Source organism: Benincasa hispida, chromosome 2 (assembly GCF_027475165.1).
Source record: "Benincasa hispida cultivar pf3 chromosome 2, pf3_genome.v1.1, whole genome shotgun sequence".
In the NCBI taxonomy this organism is placed as follows: domain Eukaryota; kingdom Viridiplantae; phylum Streptophyta; class Magnoliopsida; order Cucurbitales; family Cucurbitaceae; genus Benincasa; species Benincasa hispida.
The window spans coordinates 2033254-2058978 of NC_143479.1; the positions used below are offsets into that span (position 1 = coordinate 2033254).

At 32.7% G+C, this 25725-nt stretch overlaps 1 protein-coding gene across 2 annotated transcripts; it reads right to left on the reverse strand.

Annotated features, from left to right (window-relative positions):
- Nucleotides 1–5110: 5110 nt before the first annotated feature.
- On the reverse strand, nt 5111–11138 carry LOC120071925 (Transcription factor TFIIE, alpha subunit). 2 transcript variants are annotated; one of them, XM_039024361.2, is made up of 10 exons: nt 10876–11138; nt 10596–10718; nt 9499–9619; nt 8187–8315; nt 7956–8065; nt 7631–7814; nt 7098–7301; nt 6773–7006; nt 6452–6656; nt 5111–5715 (listed from the first exon to the last, which is right to left on the reverse strand). In XM_039024361.2, the coding sequence occupies exons 1-10, from the start codon at nt 10896–10898 to the stop codon at nt 5618–5620; spliced, it is 1431 nt and encodes a 476-aa protein (XP_038880289.1). In that variant the 5' UTR covers nt 10899–11138; the 3' UTR covers nt 5111–5617. The 2 variants fall into 2 exon arrangements, with proteins under 2 accessions (XP_038880289.1, XP_038880290.1); XM_039024362.2 differs by having other exon boundaries at nt 6455–6656; nt 10876–11100.
- Between the last annotated feature and the right edge of the window lie 14587 nt (nt 11139–25725).

Consider the following 25725-nt stretch of genomic DNA (forward strand, 5'->3'; position numbering starts at 1 on the left):
TAATGAGCAACTTGCTGATATCTTTACCAAAGTAGGAAACAACGTTTTATATATCTTCTTCACAAATTGGCATTTGTGATCCTCATGCTCCAACTTGAAGGGGATATTAGGAAATATAATTCCTAAATTTTCTTTGTATATTATTAAGAAATAAATTTGGATCTTTGATTTGTATATTTTTCCATTTGTATATTTTCATATCTATTTTAGTTTTCATCCAAATATAGGTTGTATATATATTCTTCTCACTTCAAATGAAAATTGTAGGAAACAACTTTCATGACATATATAAGAACTTTTTACCTTTTCGATTTAAATTTTTTTGAAATTGAGTCAACATGCACCTTTATTTTAAAAAAGAGGAAAGATAAGTAAGAGAATATCCTAACTATTTATAACTTTTTTACTCAATCTAAATTTTGTTAGTTAGAATGTCCCTATAAAACTATTAAACAATCAATTTTGGTCTATCTAAAAACATATATATATATATATATATATATATATATAAATTTTGGCCTATTATTTCCAATTGGTTGCATTTTCCCCATTCAAAGAGGATCCAATGTGATTATTATTAAAACCTTTTATTTTCCCATAAACCCTCAAGTGGGAAGTTTTATCACATGATCAATCCAAAATTCTTGTTTAAGTCAACCCCTATTGGTAACCCCTTTTTGAAAATCTCTCCACAAATATTTCTTCATAAATTTCATCACTATTACAACTAACCCTTACTTAATTAATATTAATTAATTTCCTCTAATTCCCTTGTTTTCAGCGACGTGCCGTGTCTTCACTGCCATTTCTTCTCCCTTAATTTTTAATAATACAACAAATTAGTTCTTATTTTATAATTAATTTCAGACTCATGCATTAGAAAAATAATAATAAACTACTCGATGTAACCCTTAGCTAATAATTCTCATAAACTAATGAAGTTTAATTCCAATAATTTGATGACTTTGAAACAAAATCAAATCACAATTAGGATTCTAAACAGAGAAGTGGGTCTTCTAATTTAGCTCTGTAAATTACATTAATCCTCCTGCAAATGAGATTTTGAATTTTGACAATTATAAGGAAAACAATATACACATACACATATAATTTTTTTTTTCCTCCCTTCTTTTTCTTTAGAAGTTATTCTTTTTTTTTTCTTTCCCTTTTCTTTGATGAAGAATTGAACAAGATGATTACAACATGAATACACATAATGATGATTTGATAAGAAATTTTAAAAAAAATTAAAAAAATAATAATAATAAACCTTTCTTAATCTCAATGGTGCAATGGATTTGGACCAGTTGGGACGAGGCGTTTTTCGACACCGTATCTGGGATCAATCTCTGCTCCGGCAGTAGGAGAATCGTCGTGACGATGACGGTGGTGGTGGTGGTGGTGATGGTGAGGATGATGATTCGGGTGTTGATGAAGATGTTGGAGAAAGATGGTGAAATCAAATTTGGAGGGCATAAGTTTTCTATTGGGAGAAAAGGGAGAGGTTTTTGGAAGATGATTGGGATGGTAATGATGATGATGAATAGAAAGTTGATGAAAGAGGATAGCTGAAGAGGAAAAAAGGATGAGAAAAAAGGAAAAGAATTTGCAGAGAAGGTTTAAAGGCATTATTATTATTATGATGATGATTAGTAAGAAGAAGAATATGATTAAGGAGGGGAAAGGAATGCATGGGAGAGGGGGAAGAAGAAGAAGAAGAAGAAGAAATGAAGGGAATATGGGAGTTTGAAAGAGTGACAGCTAATTTGGAAAAGGGGGGATTAATATTTATTAGTATATAAGAAATATTAGAGAAGGTTGACATTGGATTGGACAGTGTTTGCTTTCATAAGAAGAGAGAAAGAGAGAGAAATAGAGAGAGTTTGTGAGGGGACAAAACTGTGGAGAATTCTTGTTTCAATGACACCTTCCTTTGCGTTAAAGGAACAAACCCTCATTTAAAGCAGATTGTCAAACTTCTGATTATAATATTTCCAAATATGCACACACAGAGAGAGACTTATATATATATAGGGAGAGATCGAATCTCGGACTTTTAGGTTTTAATCGTAAAAATTTAGTTACATGTTTATGTTAGTTGAGTTATGTTCATGTTGATAGATTCCTATTTGTTTGGGTTAATTATAGATTGATATCCCAATTATTTATAAAGGTTAAATTAGGAGATTAGTTTGTGTATTAGATCTTACACTTCTGGAATTTTTAAATATAATTGGTTTTTGAGTGTAATAGCTTCTAAAAACTTTTCAATTTAATAAGTATTTGAATTTTTACTTTTGTGTTTTAGTAGGTTCTCGACCAATTAGACATTTTTTTTAAAAAAAAAAACATGGGTATATTATATATAAAAAAAAGAAATAAAATTTCAAAAAATAAAAATTAGGGTTTTAGTAGACAAAAAAACAATTTTATGTCTAATGGCCACATTTAAAATTAAATTATCAACTATGTCAAAAACGTATTAAATATAAATTTAAAAACTTAGAGATCACCCACACGTTTCCTACGAAGTGTTGTGACCAATTAGAAACAAAATTGAAATTTCAAGAACTCATTACATGATTTTTGAAGTTGGTCAATTTAATACAAACCTAAAAGTTATGTCCCGTTTGATAACGATTTCGTTTATAGTTCTTCATTTTGAAAATTTATGTGATTTTTCCTTCGGATTTTCCAATTATATTTTTAACATTTGATTATAAAAACAAACAAACGAACAAACTTGAATATCTAATCAAATTCTAGAAACAATTTTTTTTTTTATTTTTTTTAATCTCTTGCCATTCGTTGGTTATTAGGGGCATCCCGAAAACGTCCGGGTCGAAATATGGCTTTCAAATTAAGTTCCGAAAACATTAGAGAAAGTGAATAACAATACATAAAAAGTTATTAGTGAAAATAGTTATTATAACTTTAATTTTCAGAAATCAAATGATTACCTATCAAAATTTTAGAGATTAAACTTGCAAGTAAACTATTAAAAGAAAAAATCTTTACCATTGAAAACAGTGTTACTCTCTCTTTAGAGACAGCTTATTTTGATTATGATAGCTTATTATTATTATTATTTGGAGTACATTTTGACTATAATAGTTGTAATAGTGGAGAATTCATAAACACAAACAAACACATAAAATTATGTATTTCGTCTTTGTTAATCAACAAAAGGAAATATAAATATAAAATCTTAGGCATCGCAGGAGCCAGCAAAACATGCCCATTATTTTTATTTTGGATTAGACAGAGAGAGAGAGAGAGAGAGAGAGTTTACAGATTTTTTAAAAAGAAAATGGCAAAAGAGAGATAAAAAATTGAAAGAAGGAAATAGGGGAAAGAGATAGCTGACTTTTGTATGCAACTAAAAAATTGATTCAACTTTACAAGTAAAGTGGGTGTGTGGGGAAGGTCTGTTTTGCAGGTTTCAAGGTCCATTTAGAGACAACTCATACTATTACTATATTATTTGTTTATTAATCTTTCCTAACATATTCAAATATCAAATGCTGCAATGAGAAGTCGTAATTTCTCATTTACCTTATCATATAATATCATAAGAGTAATACTTTAAATGCATCTCGAACACCACCTATCTTTATGCATCCACTCAAATAATTAAAATATTCTAAAAGGAAGTTTCAAGAATTTCTTATATAACAAATTATAATTGAATGCACAAAAATAGCTACGGTCCGAGATACGGCTGAGTATTTTTCATATTATAATACAAATATATTACCTCACATGATTTTTTGTTTGACTTGCTCTGCTTTCCATTTATCTCCTAAAAGAATTACCTGTTTAATGGGCAATTCCCTTGCACGCCTATAATAACAACAGTTTCACCTAAGAAGAAAAATACTTTAAAACAAAGGAACATTGCTTCCTTTACACACTATTATTTAGTGTAAGAAACTGATGAAGAAAAAGACTTGTTTATTCCTCCGGTTCTAGGATCTAATTTGAAAAGGATGGTGAAAAAGGTAGTGTCAAAATCAGAAAAGGAAACAATAAAATCCTATTTGAAGATCAGAGAAAGGCCTTGAGATAGAATATGAATGGTGGTTCTTGGAATAGAGGAAGCAAAGCAATATAGAAACAACAAAGATCCAATATGGTTGAGTGTGCAAACCCAAGTTCCTAAACAATCTTTTTGTTAAAAACTAAGCACTCCCCTTTTCTTCAGGAAGTGGGAATATGGACTTTGAATGGCTTTTTTCTACATCACTTTGTCGGCTATGCCCTCCCTCCCTTGGCCATGGATATTATATGCTAATCTTATCACTTCATCAAATATTGACCATCCGATCATTGATAATTCTTATGCAAAAATGTCGGCATGGGTTGGGAAAATTCATGAGAAGGAAGAGGGGAAAGTCAAATCACCCCCCACCTACAACTTTTTTGCTTAAACCACAGACAGTTTCACCAAATAACACTAGCAAATTCTGGTGTATTAGTTCACATTTGGTATATCAGAGTAGATGACCTTGATCTTGATAGCTTTTGGATTTCCTACTACCTTTCCCTTCCTTCTTTCCAGCTACCCCACTAAGATTGTTTCAATTACTTCCTACATAGCAATGATGTAACTTGAATAGGATATGTTCCATAAGTTGTACAGTCTCTTTAGCACTCAAGGACACGTTTGTACAACCTATAATACCAGTCCCATTCAAGTAAGGTCATCGTTCTATAAGTTGTACGGTCTCCTTAGAACTCAAAGGCAGAGTTTACAACCTACCGAACAAATCTTGTTCAAGTATGGTCATTGTTCTATAAGTTGTACGGGTCAAGCTTAGATGTAGAAAACCCCTCTATTCTAAAAGTTGATGTGACCAAAGCTGGGAAAGAGGGCAACATATTAAGAGGATATCAAAGGTGCTGTATATCCAGTATAAGAATGTTTTCTTGAGACTAAACTGCGTAAAAGTAAACAGTTTTATGCAGGATTAGTACGTTCTACATTCCACGCTGCTGCAACCTACAAAAACTCAATATGTAGAATCCTGAACGGAATTGTGATCTGATAGAGCTGCCAATTGTTATTGCAATCAATAAGAATATATAACATACAAATAAAGCATGTGCATTATGCAATACTTAAAAAGATATTTAACTTGTTATGTTCTATTGTTTCTACAAGGAGAGCAATGAGAAATTGTTTGGCAATAGCTGTCTTTATTTCTAAAATTCTATATCAGCTAAACAAGTAAAAACTATTGTAAAATACACCGTATTGCTTCAATAGTAAGTTAGCACACGAGTTTATCCCACTGTAATTGGTAACACATGGATAATCCTCTCTTATTTCTACTTAATTTGTGAGTGATAAATCAATTAAATATCTATTTTTTCTTGATCTTTTCTTCCAGCACACCAAACAGTTCAATTCATCGGAGTCCCCAAGATGAAATGTCAGCAGTAAATCAAGCAATTATAGGCTAGAGATCTTTAAAATCGGCTCGAACATAACAAGTAACACGGCTGCTCAAGATTAACTGCAGAGCTTCTACCTCAATTCATTAAGGCCTTCCAGATGGAAGAAAGGTAATATCACCTTGTGTCAGATTTGGGGTATAAAATTCTCTTTGCCTCTTCAACCTTCCTCCCAATCCACATCATCTTCTTCTTCATCTTCTACCGAAGCCGATGCTTCAACATTCAAGTCAACCTTGTAATTTTCATTTGCATTACCTGTGAAATATGGCATGAAAGGTAAGGTTCTTCCTTAACCCAACTTAATTTTACTCGTAAAATATGCCACAACCAACTAAAGAAGAGTTCTACTTGACCATCCTTAAAAAGTTAGTCTAAGAATCATAATAAAATCTAATGTACAACTGAAAAATTAATAATTAAGAACCTAAAGAATTTTGTCACTAAATGTCTTCCAAAAACTCCCAAGTACACAGTAGTGAATTTGATATGCAAATTTGAAATTGCTATCACTTCAAAAGCTGGTACGATATGAGAGCATAAAATAATAATACTTTGGTTGCAATTTGTAATCAATCCTGTTCTTTTTGTATAGGAATAATCAATTATGTTTTGAAACTAGAAAGTCAGTACGCGGCTCCGAACACAAATAAGAAGCAGAATATTTAAGCCACATGAAACATAAAATTCATGCACAAAATCACTTCAATGACTTTAATAAAATTGGAACCATAAAGAGAATATTACCTCAGCCCTGCACGAGGATAATAAAATCCATACACAAAAAATGATTACCAAGAAGCTATTTCTCAAAGTAAAACATTTTCTCTCATATAAAACCATGCTGAATCTCGAAACAGATAAAAGCATGCGACATTCTACGTCATTTACAAATTTAGGGCACAATCAAGGTGCTTGCACGGCAGAATAATAAGCAGATATAAACACCATAAAAATTTAAAGAATCAAACATGGACAGGAAAAATTGTCTCACCACCTATTGGAGCCTCCTCCCACTCAATATCATCTTCTTCATCCTCTTCACGTTTTGCCTTCATTCCCACCTGGCGACTGGAGTTTCTGTTAGCCACGTTTTCAGTAACCTCTGTACTGGGCAATTCTTCTTGTCCCTTAGCAGCTTCTTCAAGCTCTTGTTGCTTCTTCAGTATAGCAGCATAATAAGCTTTAACATACTCATCCTACAATACAGCCCACCAGTACATTAATCGTATAATTACTTTCAATTTTAGATATTAGGATAAAAAAGCACTTAAAATTCATAAGAAATGAAAAGAGCAAATCTAATTGAACGAGCCTGTATATTCGTTTTATCATCATCATTGGCTGATGATTTTTTATCATCAGAAAACTGAGCAGAAGCTGAACCAGCATCCATCTTTGACTCGTCTTTGACCTCCCCGCGTTGTTCCTTTGTGAGGTTCATTCCTTTCTTGATCATCCAAGGAGGTAAAACTTTCAGACCTGTGTTCTCGGATTCAGATTTAACATCCACTCCCTTGCCCTCAGCCCCAGAAAAGGCAACTTCAACCTAACGGATTCATTCAAAAACTCATTGATCATCAGACTGGTACCTTTCAAGGTCCAACGATAAAACAAGCATGAGGTGGAAAAATGGATACCTTGGTCTCGCCAACAAAAGGCATAGGTGTTCCCCCATATCCCAAACCTTGAGCTGATTTCGAGGGATCATTGCCATTGAGATCACCATTTGCCCCCCGTGCAGCTGCACTTGCACGAGCTTCCCATGCTAAAAGAGTTCCAAATTCTGGAACCGGCAAATCTTTGACTCTGCTGAGTTGTTCCATTAAAGGTTTAAGCTGGACCTGCAATTTTTTGATTTATTCATCACAAAAAATAATAAATAAATACCTTATTTAAATTCTGAAACAGACAGAAGCCAAGAAGAAAAGAATCAGAAGTCTTCTACAAAACAGGTGTTCATTATTTAAAGAAAAATAATCAGCTCACTACAGCATAAAATTATGCTGTTCTCATATCCAGGATTCAATTCTTTCAAGATCGTTATGATTAAAAATAATAAATAAATATTTAAAGTCAAACAAGATTCAGAATGCACTTCGTTTGGGTCATTGTACTTCATGTAAAATACACAGCACGTTGAAAAACAAAATTCTATTTAAAGAGATCAAACCTCCATCTTTTGAAGCATGTCCTTCAATTTTTCATGCCGACGCTTCCTGGCATTATCATCTCCATCCCCTCCTTGGGCAGCAGCCAGTTTGTCACTCTCTGCAACCAGCTCTCCATTGCAATTTTCACAATGGAAATATTCATCCTCAAAAGAGATTAATCGAAGAGCATCCAAAGCAGTGTACCTAATCAATATCATTAAATTTTCAAGCTTGCTTCCAGATAAAGAAATCTAACAAGTGTTCAGTGCTGTGATTTCATCCGGTTGAAATTACAAAATATCAGAAAGAACATTTCTTAAGAGAAAAAGAACCCATCATCAAAACCTTCTCGAACAGTTGGGGCATATATACTCTTGAACTGTGTTCTTGTCCTCCAGTTCATCTTTCAGTTTTTTCTTCATGCGGTGCATCCTGTATCGAACCACATCATAGATCTGAAACAAAGTTTAGCTTTAATATGGTAACTTATCAGAATTAAGTCTGTTTTTGTGGGGTTTAGATACACTTATTATTTAGTGATGAAGCAACCATAAAAATTATATATAGAAAAGAAACCTGCGCATAGTCTAGCGAGCAATAAGAATGTGTGTGCATCTTAATCTTTTCATCCCCCTCCTTCACTGGGTGTTGACCATCGGCTGTGGCAGCAACCGCAGCACTAAATATCTTTGCTCCCTTAGCTGTCTGGAAAAGCAAATAGCAAAAAGATGAAGAGAATGCCTATAAATAATGCAATAATGATACAAAACGATAACTTGTTGATACGCTCCTCCACGTTAAAAAAAGTATTAATCATTACGCAATATGTTTAACACAACTCAAATAGATTTTTCTATATGAAAAATACCAGACAAGTTTACATACCACGCATATCAATCAGCCTCGAATTTAGAAATACAGGAAGATAAAATGTAAAATGAGAGAGAAAAAAGTGCAGAGGTGATGAGAGTGAACGTCATTCAACTTAGTTCTAATTCTTATTTTCCAATCTCCTCTCTAGTGAAGATGTAAAATGGTGTGACACATACAAGAGAGAAAGGTGGATTGCCCATATGTCTAGTCCATGAAAAAAGGTAAAGTGATGTAGGCACTAATAATTGCAGTAGAGCCATCTATCAATGGATTCAGCACGGACTATATTTATTAGTATATGCTCCAAAGTGCTAGTGGCATTTATGCAATCTCGTATCTAAATTGGTCTTTGAACTTTCAATTTTATGTCCGATAGACCCATTTGGTCCCAATAACTTTGAAGTTTGTGTTCGATAGGTCTAGCAAGTTTAGTCCCAATAACTTTCAAGTTTGTGTCAACTTGGTGCCTAAACTTTCAGTTTCATGTCCAATCGGTCTCTAGATTTCAAATTTTGTGTCCAACGAGTTCTTGACCTTTGAAAAACCACGAATCTACTAAACAAAAAGTTGAAAGTTTAGAATTGCATCAGACATAAAACTCAATTTTTTATCTAATAGATCAATTAATTTATAAGAACTTCGAATATGTCTAGGATAAAATTGAAAGTTCAAAGATCTATTAAACAGATTTTAAAATTCAAGAACCAAATAGACACAAACTTAAAAGTTCAATACTAAACTTATTATTCAACTCAAATTTAAACTAAATACACCAAGAGGCAACAAAAACAGTAATGTCCCAAGCGTCTCCAATGGCCTAGCTGTCCCTTGAAACACTTCTTTGTTTCTTTTTAACAAAATTAAATAAAATAACAAATAAACTCCATTCAACATAAGCACCTTAGATGCTTATAGACAATCAAGTTAAGATGCTCAAAACTACATACTAAGAAATTTCAAGACTACTAACCTAATAGGCACAAGAACAAGATGCATTGATAGAGTCAGCACTGACCTCCCTTCTATGATCTCGAGTAATCAGTTTTTCCTCTTCTAAAAACCTTAGGGTTCGACGTAATTGCTTTGAATGTAGTTTTAAGTTCTTTGCCAAATCTTCTTCCCGAACCCATTGTCGTCTAGGAAAGGATACAACCAAAAAAAAATATGATAAGCAAAGGAATAATGTGGCAGTAAAACAGCTCATCAAATTCACAAAAGAAGATAGATGCGTGCAAGGATTTGCCATCATAACAAATTCAAGAACAGACGAGCAAGGCTTTTATGACAATAAATTATGAAACTTGAAACTTTAAAATGACATTTTTCAATTACCAAATTGCTCAGACCGTCCAAAAATTCTAACTTAAAAAACAGGATAAGGTTCCTTAACAAATAACAGATGAACCAATAATAAGCAAAAATGAAATGATAATAAAAAGAAACAGAAGTACAACTAAGCTATTGAGTAAGCTGCATCAATGTGCCCTGTCATCCTTCAACTTAGCTTCACTAGAGAAATAACACATACGAGACAAGTTTCAAGAAACATGTACAAGCAACCATAATGTCGATCGACTTAGTTGTACCCAGCACTAGCAGAATTGGGTGTACAATACGTACAATGTCTGGAACCATCATGGGATGGCCTAGTGGTAAAAAAGAACCATGGATTTAATAAAGAACTTTGAAAGGATGGATTCAATCCTTGTTACCCATGATTTAATATCCTATGAGTTTATTTGGCACTTAAATATTGTAGGGTCAAGTGGGTTCTCTCGTGGGATTAGTTTAAGCTAGCTCGGATACCCACACATATTTAAAAAATAAAATAAAATGTCTACAGTGCACATCTTAGTCTGGAAATATAACTACCAAGAATCCACTTAAAACTGCAATACGTTCAAAATCAAGAAAGAGGGTGCCCTTCGAATTCCCACTAATCCAATCATATTCAAGCACAGTTCCTACGAAAAATTCATTCCACTAATGTAGCTCCCCCTCCCCCTCCCCCTCCTTTTAGTTGTTTGGTAACAACAAAATTGAGCGAGATTCTGCTTTTGCCTTGTATATAAGGCTAAAGATTTCCAAGTAAATAAAAACGCCAAATAGTACCTCGTGAGAGCATCAAGAACAACAACCGCGATTCCCCTGTTATCACTCCGACCGGTCTTGGGTTGATTATCCCCTTTAGTCGTAATGTCATCGTAGAAAGCTCTCGCAGCTAACTTCACCAACCTGCCCAATTGATCAAGATCATTCAACACACCAAATTAAACAAAATCCACGAAGAAAAATTACAACAGAAAACAGTCCCATTGTTCAGAGCTAGAAAAGGTATTCAAATTGCCATTTTATCATTTGAGAGGGCTCACAAGTTAATAGAGGAAAGTACCTGTTAAAAGGTTCGATACTCATGATGGTGAAGAATTAACTTGGGGTTCAATTCCTCAATCAAATACTTAGAACTGGTCTTGCTAATACATGTGAGCTGAATTCTTCGGTATTCAATTCAACCAAGACTTTGCAGAGGAGAGAGATCTGAAGATCCTGAGAGAACAGGAACAAAAAGAGGCGAATGAGAGCACTGGCCGTCATAAATAGACGAAACAAAGCGTATGCTATTAGGAAACTTGCGGGTCGGATTATCTACGATTGCTCGGGTTCATCAGTAAATGGGCTTTCATCGGCCTGATTTATTGGGCCTCTATAAAGGCTTTTGGGCCTAACTTAATCGGCCCGATTCGATTTGATAAGGAATAGTAGAGTTGAACGGCAAAAACTACCATGATGAGAGAGGGAGGGAATGGCGATGGCCGAACCTGTTCGACGGCGGACGGCAACCGGCGACTGAGAGAGAGAGTGGCGAAGGCACGAACGGTGGTGACTGGTGAGGATGGGATTCGTGATTTGGGAATGTGAAGTGAATGGAAGATGAAACGAAACCTATTGCTTTAATTATGGATCGATCGGACCGGCGAACCAAGCGGTTCGGTTCGGTTGTATCTGAAATGTGCACCGAACCGGATCGGTTCAGCTTGGTTTCTTAAAAAATATATATTACCTCTTACGTTTATCTCAATGTTTAACATTCCTTTTTTTCTTTTTTTTTTTTGAGAATAATGCAAACAACGACAAAATTAGATGAACATTGTTACAGAATTGACTAAATTTCAATCAATAAATTGAGATTTGTATGCAAGTGATGAAGAAAAGACATTTTAAATATTGATATTGAGTACTTTAATATACTTTCCGATAACAATTTCAATTGAATCTTTTACTTTATTATGTACTTCTAAAATGCTTTTAATTTTTAGTCCAAATTTTAAAAATATGTACAATTAATTTTTAAATAACCAAACCTAAATCTTTGATAACGATTTCGATTCCACTAAATAACTATTCAACTTTTTGTACTTTCGGTTCTGGATAATTGTGTTTTTCTCACAATTTTCTAATTACATTATCATCTTTCTTAGGTAAGCATTAAATTTCTAGTCAAATTTTAAATTAAAAAAAAAACTCTTCTGAAAACAGTTTGTAAAACTTTTTTTTTTAGTTTTAAATTTTGGCTTGATTATTTAGAAACACTCCAAATGTAGACGACTGACAAAAAAAAAATGGAAGTATTATTTTATAATTAAAGTTAATTTTTAAAAAAATCAAATAGTTATCCGATCAGGACTTAAAAATCAATTGTTTTTAGTTTTTAAAATGTGTCTTTATTTTTTAAAACATTAATAGAAAAAAATGGGGAAATCATAATGCAGATTTCAATTAACTCTGGTTGAAGAAAAAGGGTCTTTGGGTTCTACTATATAGGTTAACAAAATGTGATGGTAAGAAAAAGAAAGGGAACTATCCTGTGAGGAGTTTGAATTCCTTTGATTTTTCCTATTATTTGACCAAATACTAATTTGAGTTTTATTGATTCTAATACCATATTAGATTATATGGAATTTGATCTCAAAGTCAATTGATAACGGGAGGAATTAGTCATCTATCTTATAAAAGAGCATGAGGTCCCTTGATTTTTCAAATGTGAGATTCTTAACCAATCTAAATTTTGGATCTAGTTTCTATTTGATCATAAGTTTTAGAATATTAGACTTTTAACCAAATACTCATTTGTTTCTAACAATAATGTACATTAATTAATTTTAAATAATCATGAAGTGAAATTTTAAATTTAATTTAAGAGTGATGAAAAATAATAGAACTTAATTCATTATAATCCTTTCAATCTAACTAATAGATGTTACTACTAAAGACGTAAAGTAAGTATTTATTGAAAAAATCGAGGTTAAAAGTGAGTACTGAAAACTAGAGATCAAATTGAAACAAAACTCAAATTTCAATGGTAAAATTATAATACTCTTTGAACCTAGAGACTATATTGAAACCAAATTCAAAATTTAATGTCTAACAAAGTATAACATTTTGAAATATATGGACTAAATAGAAACTATACAAAAAAAAATGTAATGGCCCCAATTTTTCCATATATTTAATTAATTTAATAGAGATCATTACTCATAAATATCATTTCTAAATAAAATTTAAAATAAAGTTTAACAGCGAAAATCATAAAATAACAATACCTTCTTTAAATATCCAATAAATATATAATAAATGTGTGATTCTAATTTAACTGAGCTAAAATTTTGGCAAGTTGCCTCAAGGCTCCTCCTCTTCAATACCAAGATCATCCTCGACTATTTCATCGTCACCTACATGACTATCCGGAAAAAAAAAAAAAAAAAAAAAAAAAAAAAGTAAAATCACGAGAGATAGTATAAAACTACTCTGTAAGTAGTTCCCATCATAAGGAACCTTCATGCTCAATTACATACATCATGCTTGCATGCTTGCGTAATCTATCCTAACATATAGATTATGAGACAACCTAATTGGATTTATTTGTACTTGCTTGCATATCCTCACATACATATTCATATCCTTGATTTGGTGTCATGTTATGCAAGAATACGTCATACTATAACTGTCAAATCCGTATGTGATATTTACAAGGTAATTACCCCTTATAAATACTATTAACTAGGAGTATTTGATAACTTGTAAAAATACAAGTTATTATATCTCTTTTATTTAAAATAATAAGACAATGGCACGCAACTTAGATAAATTTTGCCAATAAATTTATACAAAAAGCAAAGCATGCGATCACTTAGTTCTAACACATAACATATTTAAAATTCCAAACTAATTTCGCTACTTCGGTGTAGTATACCCTTCTGAAGTCTGATGATCGCGTGATCGCATGCCCATTAATGTGTTCAAAGCAAGAAGCGGCCTGAGAAGATAATGAAGACGATCGCATAGGCTGCAAGCGATGAGGCATGACATGATATGGGCGGTGGGTATCACATCACAAGTTGCCTTTTCACTATTCAAAAATTTCTTAATTGTTGGTAGCCGACAGGAAAGCTATGTTGAAGATTCAATGAACCATTGATATGTTGCAGTCAGTGCAGTAGGATATGGAATTTAATGTGCTCATCAATACAATCATGAGCTTAAGAAAAGCAATGATTGTAAACACCTATAAACACCCATGCAGATGTCATGCAGAAAAAGATGAATAGTGAGAGGAGTTAGTCGTTAGTTGTTAAAATTTTAAGTTCAAAGTTCTTATTATACTAGGGGATACATTGTGGGAGACAAGAAGAACACCCTAAAAAGAGATTCTGCTTGAAACCCCTGTCATTCTTCCATAGACACTCCTTGGTGAGAGCTTAGGACTCTAGGAAAAGAAGAAGATTATTATGTTCGAATATCTAAGGAAGCAGCTGAAAAACAAGTCGGAGGAAGCAGGACCTTGCGAACCACACTCGACTCTCTGACCCTTTCTCTTTTTATGTATTTGTATTGTATTTCTTGTATTGACAAGAATTTCAGTATGAATACATGTTTATTATACATCTTATCTATCATTTCCACCTATATCATGCATAGCTAAATCGTTTCATGGGTTGGGAAGATTGTAGCTAACATGACTAAATAACTGGAGGAATCATGCGATCAACTTGTTTTATGCATGCTTAAATTTGTTGCTTGAATCAATTGAGAAATTGTTCTAAGTAAAGCTAATCTAAGTTTGGGAGAATTTAGATTAAGACTCATAAAACGAGATAAAATGTTCCTTAGAAATAAGTACATTCTCTACATATTACACCTATCGCATGCATCTTAGAGAAGATTATAATGTGGCAAAAGACAATGAGAAGTGTTGGTTGTAACATTAAGTGTACAACTTGATCGCATATTTCATTCAGGTCTTTAGAAAATGTTAGTGAAAATTCTTCTCAACCTTCCTATCACATAACTGTTATTCGATTCACGCTGCTTTACTTTAGACATAATCCTCATCGCATATTTAGGTTTAAGTTTACTTATTCAATCTCTTTTGAAAATTTTTAACACATGCGGAGATCATATTTTTAGTTTCATCGTATACTTACAAGCAATCCCTATGTTCGACCCTAGACTCACCAGGAACTTTGGTCAGACTTGCACTTGGGTTTGACTGAAGAAAACTAGCGTTTAATTCTCAAAAGCATTATTATTTCATCGCATAAACAAAACGCATCAGTGTTCAAATGACCCGACAACTCGAACAACCCAGACTACCCAACCTAAATTATAATGGTTGGGTTCGGTTGAATTTGTTGTGTTTTTTCGGGTTGGGTTGGGTTCAGGTTGACCCAACCCAACCCACTTTTTAATATTACCAAATATATATATATTATCACTTATAAATATTATAACTCTATTTTTATGGTATTTGCTTGAAGTTTATAATAGATATCTTAGATTTTGATAATTAATCTTTGAGTTTTATGAAATTTTATTTATTAATATATGTTGTAGAAAAATTTAAATATTTTAAGTTAATAAAAAAAAAATGTACTAAAAGAGAAAAGAAAAAAATAAATAACCCAACAACCCAACCAAACCTACCCCAAATTTTAAGGGTTGAGTTGGAGACTCGATTCGAGTTATTCGGGTAGCCAACACGACCAACTCGAATTTTCAGATTGGTCCAAAAATTTCCCAACCCAACCCATGTATACCCCTACCATTAACATAAACTAGTCTGGTTTCCTACACCCAACGTTCAACAGAAACCATACTTATCATATTATGCACCTGAAGGAAATCAATCACGAGGATTGCCATGAGCAATGGAAAGATCTTTCCAAATTACAATTATGTATGAACTTTACAAATTATAGTAAAAAATAGAAACAAATGGTTATGCATTCATTACAAAAATTACAACATGAAACTACAAATGATCAAAGAGAAACTTTACACACATTTGTAGACTCGTCTCTATGCTCCTTGATCACGAACGCTCGAACACAGCAACCTCGAACGCTCGTCCAACACGACCGCTACACAGCACGAACACTGCGCCCTCGAACTCAATGATCGCCTCGATCACGAACACTCCAACAGCACGAACGGCCTTCACAAAACCTCGACGATGTCGAGTTGAGTATGACACCACCAAGAAGGCTACCTTGGTATTCTCGGTATGAGAATCCAGAGGGTAGGCTCTGTGTGGACTTGGTTTGAGGCAGAAGACGGAGGATACAACAATCGTGTAAGCGATTGAGCAAGTGGGAGATGGCTGAAACGTATCATATAGATCGATGCCCAATCGTTTAGCTAATCACTTAGCTACGTGTCTGTCGCCTACAAACACTATATGATTGTTTACCTTTGTCAAGTTGTCGCTTAGTAAATCTTATTTACTTGACAACTTCCATGAGATTCTTTTTCCGAGAGAGAAAATCTCAAAAATCAATTTTGACAAATGCTTACTAAAATTAAGAAAACAATTTTTATTTTATCTCACGGTTATCATGAAACCACCAATAACCTCCCACTCAATTGGTTATTAGAGAAAAAGATTTAATTATCCAATAATTAATATTATTATAAATATAAATTATAACCAACTTATCATACTATATTTATAACCTATAGTTTTAATATTTCATCTCATGAAACATATAAATCATAGCTATTTTTCTATTTCATAGCACTTAATGTAAATCTCATTTACATTAATCTTCCACTAGATGTATCTCATACATCAAACCGATCATATCATATATAATCAAATTACCTCTTGTCAATTTAAACATTTCAAATCAACACCAAGAACTGATCTTCAACTGAATCCATTGAGCTACCAAGGGGACCTTATGGACCTGTAGCTCGAAACTTCAACGGTACGTGAATAACTGACTAAACTCTTTAGTCATGGGGTCCACCATCCGTAAACTGCCAGGCACTCCACTAAAGACCGACATTTGAACTCTCTTTACCACATATATATTATGTGTCCATCTTAACTAATTAGTAGTGCGACAATCCTTCACAGATCGCTCATAAGTACAGCTCGGCCAATAACCGTTATGCCCCTGTAGTTACATCTAACTCCTTAAGTACCGCCGATCCCTCTAATGAACATAAGTCATAGTCCTACTATGACTGAGTCCTCTTCCAAAGAGAAGTTGTGGCCACTGTGTTCAAGCCCTGGAATCAGCCCTTAAAGGAGCAATCTCTCTAATTATCCCTACTTCGGGAAAGGAGTGAATTCCATCTTGTGGATTGAGTTCCCAACTCCTAAATCAGACAAGTCTCCGAAAAAGTAGGCATCTTGAGTTAGCAATCTGGCCACTCTCACCTATACTAATCAAAGGATCGCTCTCAAAGGCAGGAGTTCCCAAAACACTCAGGATTGAGGTCGTGTCACCTATGGTCGTTTAGGTGAGATGTAAATCTCTAGTATCAACGCCGTTATATACAGAGTCTAGTCATCTCGTGGTCCGGTCTTATACAAACTCTTTGTATAGGACATCCGCTCGTAGTCTCTACATGAATGGTTAGGATCTATCATCTATAGTAGTTTACAATACTTGCAAATCTCTACAAAGCGGGTCGTATTCGTAGTGTTACCAGGATCAGGTATCCCACCTTAATCCTTAAATTTAGTCTTGTACTTTCAATATATTTTAAATTTAGTATTGTATCCCACCACCATCTGTAGTAGTTCATGTACTTTCTATATTTTAAATTTAGTCTCTCAAAGTTAGAATGTGTTTGGAATACATTTTCAAGTATTTAATTTTAAAAATAAGTCATTTTGAAAAAAATTGGAGTGTTTGGTAACCATTCAAAATAACTTTTCAGGTGTACTTTAGGGCCTCTAGATTGACTTGAGAAAAAAGTGATTTTCAAAAGAATCATTTTTAATTGATCACTTTTGATAAAAACTTATTAAAATACATCTAAAAAGCTATTTTAAATGGTTGCCAAAACACTCTAATTTCTTCCAAGTTGACTTATTTTTTAAATAAACACTTGAAAATCTATCCAAACACATCATGAATCAGTTTTTATCAGAAGCGATAAAATAAAAATGAATTTTTTTAAAAAACTTTTTTTTTCCTCAAGTCAATCCAAACGACCCTTTAATTTCTAGCAAATTTAGTTTAATACTAATAGTAATTTTCATGCAAATAAATATAATATATATGTTGGGCTTTAAATTTGATTTCAGGCCTAACAAATTGGTATCAGAGCATAAAGACAATCAAGATTTTAGTTCTTGGAGAATCGAGAATCAAGATTCAGCGAAGTCATGGCAATAGCAAGGTTTGAAGTGGAGAAATTCGATGGAAAAGGTGATTTTAGCTAGTGGAAAACCAAAATCAGAGTCATCCTTGGCCAACAGAAGGCTTACAAGGCCATTCTTGATCCAACTACTCTACCAAATACAGTCACAACTCAAGAAAAGGAAGATTGTGAGCTGGTAGCTTATGGTACTTCAGTTCTAAATCTGAGTGACAACGTTTTGAGGCAAGTCCTTGATCAAGAGACAACCTATAAGATTTAGACTAAGTTGGAAGATCTATTTGCAACCAAGGATCTTCCAAATAAGACGTACGCCTAAGGGAGAGGTTCTTTATATTTAAAATGGACTCATCAAGATCACTTTCTGCTAACCTTGATGAATTTAAGAAAATTGTTGCTGAATTCAAGAACCTTGGGGAGAAATTAGGTGATGAAAATGAGGCCTATGAACTTTTAAACTCCCTACCGAACTCCTACAAAGAAATTAAGAATTTTTTGAAATATGAAAAGGATACTATAACCACTGATGCAATCATCGCGGCTTCAAGAACAAGAGAACTTGATATGCAACAATGAAGAAGGAATAACTAAGTGGTGAAGGGTTGTTTGTGAAGGGGAATTTTAAGCCCAATCACTCCAAGGGAAGAAACAACAACATACTGATGAAAACAAGCCTAAACAGAAGATTAAATGCAAATATTGCAAGAACAAAGGTCACCTAATTAAAGATTGATTTATTCTTAAAATGAAGAATCAGAAAAAATAGAAAGAAGTTAAAGGCAAGCAGTCTGAAGCTGTAGTTGTAGAATAGTCCTACATTTACTCTGATGTATTAGCTTCAACACAAGATAAAACAAATTATGTAAACCTGGTAAATATGATTGGATTCTGGATTCTGGATACACCTACCATATAACCCCTTATGAGACTTTGGTTCAATACCTACTAGGAAATTGGTGGAGAAATGGTCTACATGGACAACAACTAGGCTTGTAAAATTAAAGGGATTGGATTAGTGTCATTAAAATTGAATGATGGTATTGTGAAACTCCTCATAAATGGATGCAGTAGGGTGTGAATATAGAGGAAATGGTGGAATTCTCGAAGTTCTTAAAGATTCTAAGGTGGTTCTAGTTAGAGAGAAGGTCAATGACCTATTTCTGGTCAGAGGAGTTGAGATGATGATGGGGGCCTATACAGTGACCACTAATGAATTGATAGAGGCTAACATTTGGCATAAGAGATTGTCACACATTAGTGCTAAGGGGTTGGAAACTCTATCTAAACAGGGTATTCTACCTAAAGGAATCTCTGATAAACTTACTTTCGTGAGCATTGTGTTTCGGGCAAGGCCACCAGACATAGTTTTACAAAGGCATGACACTCAATCAAATCTATCCTAGATTACATTCGCTCGAATACCACTTTATTGGGCTTTGATTTTAATATCAAGCCCAAAAGTTGAATAAAGAGGTCTGATCTAGAATCGAAAGAAGAGTTTTAGAGAGAGTTGAGAGAAAATTTTCGTACCTCAGTCTAGGGAGAGAAATTTCTTTACCAAATTCATTTCCATCTGCATATCTCATCTTCAGATCAGAGAAGTGAAGAATTCTTCTCCACGTGGTCGTCATTCAACTCATAGACGTGGTTGTTTCTCAGCTTTTTTCCTTTTACCAAACTCTTCTATTTCATGTTGGATCAGACCTCTTTATTCAACTTTTGGGTCTGAAATTAAAATCAAAATCCAAAATATGTGAATATATTTCCAAAATTTATAGTAAAAATGTTATTAGATAACAAAATTTTTTTTTAAAAAAATCAACAATAATCTGGTATTGAGAACTAAATTTAAAATTTATTGAAACTACAAAAACTAAAATTAGACAGAATTAAAAGTATAGCGAATAAATTTTAAAATATAGTGATCAAAATGATATTTTAACCACTAAATTATTGACCCGACAAAGAAGAACCACAAATCATGCAGTACTGTACGTAACACACAAGTTTACTTACAACCAAGCTTTCACATTATTATTTTATTGGTACAATGAAAAGTTTCATTTTATGTGGTGCACCACCCCCAGAGTTTGGATATTTATATTCAACAACACAATACCTATTTATCTGTTGCTTATTGTATTCTCTCTTTCTTTCAATATGTAATATTATTACACACACATACCAAGCACAAATTTGCATATATCATCAATAAGAAGAAATTTTAAAAATAAAGTATCATAATAAGGTTTCTTCTTGAAATAGAGTATGCAACTTTAACTAAAAAATTAGATACTCGAATCTCCTTCCCGAATATATTGTTGAACTCGCTAGAAAAGAAGAGAGATTGAAATTTATGCTCTTGATTTAAAAGTTAAATTTTGTTTTTAATTATTATACTTATACTGAAGAGTAACGATAGCAAGTGATTGAGTTCAGTAGTTCTTCATATAAAATTATTGACTCTAGAGATATAATAATATGGAGAAGACTAAATTGTTTCAAGCACCGACAGAACCAGAAGCATCCCTTGTTTCAAAGAGAACAGAGCGGGTTATTCACATTTCATTTGATGGTCAGAGGCAAATTGAGGATTCCCAAAGGGAAAAATAGAGATGTCTCCTACGTTACTTGTAATATGTGTCGATAAGATCGAAGGTTAAAATTCTCAATAGTACACACCATTTTTTTTTACTCAATCATGTATTTATTTATCAATGGTGGGAGTATTTGGTAACTCTAATTAAATTATAGAGAGGATAATGATGAGATGTATTATTTAGATTTAGATGATAAAATAATCCACCAATGGACAGATATTGGACATGCATATGATAATAGATTATAATCCTATGATATGCCATTTTAATTCTATGGAGATTATTGAGGGATTAAAATCATATGGGAAAGTCTAAATTAATTAAGCTTAATTAGTTAACCACTTTTATTCTTAATTCGTCGAGGAAATGATAGGATAATAATTTCAACCTATAATTTTCTCTTAATTTTCTGTGAATTTTCCAATTAATGGTCCACTCCCACCTTGTTGTCTACATCTTTTTGGCAGCTTCAATGCTTCTTCTGGGTTGGTCATTTCCTTATTGCCCCTATGTTCTATAGATAAAAATGACTGTAAACACACCATTTTTTCTGTCTTGAAGTGATTATATTGATTTTTTAGTATAATAATTATTGATGTAGAAAATCGAATCTTCGATTTCAAAAAAAAAAAAAATGCATATAAATTATTTAATGTTCTCTTTCTTTGGGTTTATCTCTAGTCTTTAACTGGATTGATATGTGTTATTCTCTCATTTGTGTTTAATAATATATTAATGAATCGGAGATGATGAAGATTGCTAAAAATGTGTCTACCTAGTGAAGATGTTTGAGTACAACTTTATAGGCTTTGATATCATATTTGATAGATGAGATTTCATCTAAAAACCAATTGACAATAAAAAGAGTAGTGCGTTTATCTTATAAAGAGTGCGAGTCCTCTTGGTTTTTCCAATGTGAGATTCTCAACAATAAATTTACCTCTAATGTTTGGACTACTATTTGGTATTCTATTATACTCCCAATTGAAAAATCTCTCCCAACAACAATGATAATAAGTCAAAATGAGTTTAGTTTAACGATAATTAATGGTATGCGCTCTCTCTTCAAAAGTTCGAACCTCCATATCTACAATTATATTGTATTAGATGCAAAAAAATGTCACACATTGATAAGAGAAGAAAAAAGTTGACAATACATAAGTGAAAACAATTATCTTCATTGTCATGAGACATTTTGGAGTGTCCTAAAAGCCTAACATGAGAATCTATGTCTAAAGTAGATAATATCATAGCATAGTAAAACTATATAGAAGTTTGTTCTCCTTATCATATTATACATAAAATAAAATAAAATAAAGGGTAAATATCAATTTATACTCTTAAACTTTAAAGTTGTATTAGTTTGAAGTTTAACAGACACACAACCATAAAAATTTAGAATTTAAATTAATACAATATTAATTTAGAGTTTAAATTGATACCACCATAAAGTTGATATTTATCTTGAAATAAATAAAGAATAGGCACATAGAAAATTTCCTCCATCAACTATCAACTATCTATGCCTTGGATTGTGAAAATTCCAAAACATAAATTCAACCTCTAAGTTAGGGTAAATTAAAAGAAACATTAGGGTGATATAATAAATTTCACAAAAGCACATGGCTTTAGGTAGGTGGAAATGATAAAAATGGGATGAATATGAGATAAAGAGAAGGTATAATTTTTTCTTTCAAAATTAAATGTTCCATCAAAAGATGAAAAATACTGATCTGACATTACTGCTTATAAAACACACACATAACCCACACAGATATTTTTTTAGTTGCATAAGGATAAAAAGCAAAACATAGACACATGGACTTTCTTTCCCATCACCGCCTTTAATTTCATTTAATTAATACACACCCCACCCTAATAAATACTTTCATAATTAAAATTTAGTTTCAATAATTTCATTAAAAAAAATTATAACCAATTTAACCAATCATATAAACTATTAAATTTTTACTTTTAAAACTATACTAAAGATATATACCAACTTTATAATTCTTAATACATATAAGGTCAAAATATGTGAGCTATCTTCTAGCTCTCTTTTTATATATATTAATTCTTTTTTAAGAATATATTTATTATTGGTATCGAGAAGTGACGAAGGTGTTACGGAAATGTCAATCTAATTGAGATGTTCTAGTACGCCTAGTGACTCTCTATTCTTTAGCATCTTGGTCAAAAAAAAATACACATAGCTCAACTAGAGTAAGACTCGTACTATTGGTTTTTTTTATAGATGATTGAGAAAGTAAGGTCAAGAGGAATACCAGAATATCTCAACTAGATCGACACAAACTTACACCTTCATCATCTCCTCATTCTAATAGACTTGTACTATTGACTTGATATTAGAGCTTCGATTTCATTGTCTCACAAATTTTTAAATAATAATATTAAGGAAAAATTTTGAGTGGTATCTATTCTGTCGTTTCTATTGCACCCAATAAAAAATTGACACGTGATAATTATTTTTTTAAAAAAAATTACTAAAATTTTTTTTATCTAAGTATTGCTCATAAGTGTTTGAAAATTAATTTTCCTATTTTTCGTTTCAACCAGCTAGTTTGATTTCTTCTTATTTCTTTCCAAAAAAAAAAAAAAAAAAAAGTGTCAGAATCAGAGTACTGTGTATAAAAAATTGTGACACAATTGGGTAATTAATTTAATATTGGAGCAAATTTAAGGGGGAAAAAAAAGAAAAAAAGAAAAAGGTGGTACCCTACAAAGGCATATCCAAAGTACTGTGGTGCATACTTGGAAGGGGAAAAGGGGTTCATATTCATCCCCTCCAAGCCTGAAAATGCACATCAATCTCAGCACGAAATGGGGGAAAGGAAATTTCAACCACAAATATGGAAAATGCAGGCCAAGGAGGTTTTTTTCTATTATTATTAATTTTTTATTTTCTAGGGTTTTGTTTATGTGATAGACATGCTTGCTAGCTTTCACTATCACCCACTCTCCCAACAAAAATATAGTACATTCAAAGAACCCTTTTTTTTTTCCTTTGTTTGAAGCTTATCTTCTTCCAATTGAAAGCAACCCTAGAACAACCCAATTACCCAGCTCTTCAAGAACATGAGTGGACATCAGTTACTATGTCAGTCTAAAAAGAACACACACACACATAGAGAGAGAGAGAGACCGGCATGTATAAATGGCAAGTGATTTTTGGGGAAGAAATGAATGTGTTTTTCTTGGGGTTTAGTTCATAATTATAGCAAAAGGGGAAGATGAAGGGTTGTTTTATTTGCATGAGATGAGAAATGGGGTTTCTTTTTTTGGGGGGATTTTTCTTATGGTGGCTATGACATTTGGTGATTGGTTAACGGTTTGAAGAAGGGTGTGTTAGATCCATCTTGTATCCTCTTTCTTTTTTAAGCTAATAAAATCACTTTCCGAATGAAATATGATGAGGATACTATGAATGTGTAAGCATAGCTGAGATATTCTATTGCATCCACTGATTCCTTAACTGTGTGTTTTTGTTTTAAAAAAAGTGTGTCAGATGAACGCATCTTAAATACACATTTTTTTTTTGTGCAAGCTCAGTATACCTCTTTACGATTTATCTAATTATTCAACTACAGTTTTTCACATATTAAACTCTCTTCTTTTTCTTTTTAAAAAATTTACTTTTGAGTTTAAGCTGCAAAAATATAGGTTCAACTTATGATACACTTTATTAGATTACATGGAGTTCCATTTTAAAATGGCAACAAAAGGGATAGCTCATCTATCTTATAAACATTGAGAGATCCTATGATGTTTCCTATGTGGGGTCCTTAACATGTCCTTCCATATGGAGTTAATGAGCTTAATTTTCAAATCAAATGTTTGTTTGAACTTAATGAGCTCACAACAAAATCTATTAGCTACATAGGGGTAGCTGCCAATGTATAGCAATCAAATCCATATAATCTAAAAGAATTTACACGTATAGCAAAATTAGTTATTGGAGTCTATCAATCAATTATATAATTGATAGGAGTCTATCACATCAGAATCTATTATCGATACATTTTACTATATTTACAATTATTTAAAAGTGTCAGTGTATACACTTACTAATCTTAAAAGTGTTATTGCTTGCAATTCATATCCACACTTATTTGGTTTTAAGATGAAATCATACTATCTAATACGTTGAATATAAATCCTTTTCAATGTGGTTAGAATGTTGAACGATTAAAAAAAAAAAATGAGTGCAACACAGGACACAGGCGACTACTTTTCCGGTTTAGATAAATAGGTATCTAGCAGTGGCAAGTACAAGCACAAACCAAAACAAAACTTTTAAAAATAAAAATATATATTGTTGAAAGCTTTATAACGAAAGAGAAAGGGGAGAAGAGGTACCTTTATTGCACTCCTTGGTTGGAAGAAAAAGGTAATTAGATAAGCACGCATAGAGAGGAGGCCCAGTGCCAATAACAACATTCTCTCCACACAAAAACACTTCATACAAAGAGAGAGATGGTTTTTTTTTCCCCTCCTTTTTGTTGAAAGTGACACTAGGGAAACAGACTAGAAATAAAAGAGAGAGAGAAGAAGAAAAGAAGACACCAGTCAAATAACAGAGACCATTGCCTCTCTAGACAGAGGCTTATTCAGAGTTGTACACTGCTGTTTTAGAGAGAAATAATTGTCCTTTCACTCATAGGGTTTATATATATATATAGATATAGATATACACATAAGCCTATCCACACCCACGTGGACTTGCCATATACAACATTCAAATTGGTTCATCCCCAATTCCAAATAATACAAATACAAGGTAAAAATAATGATACAAATTCACAACAATGAATGATGGATCATCACCCCCTTAAAAAAAAAAAACAAAGGTGTGTTTTGTATTAATAATACAAACCCTTGTTTAGCCCAGAAATCAAACCGGGTGAAAAACACCACATTTTTATAATGGAATCCATGCACTCAGTGATATG

Coding starts and splice junctions, on each gene's coding strand:
- LOC120071925 (XM_039024361.2), bottom strand. CDS start 10,898: ATGAGTATCGAACCTTTTAACAG. Junction 8,316..9,498: donor CTCGAGATCATAGAAGGGAG/GTCAGTGCTGAC, acceptor TTGCTTTTCCAG/ACAGCTAAGGGAGCAAAGAT. Junction 7,007..7,097: donor CTTTTGTTGGCGAGACCAAG/GTATCCATTTTT, acceptor TGAATCCGTTAG/GTTGAAGTTGCCTTTTCTGG.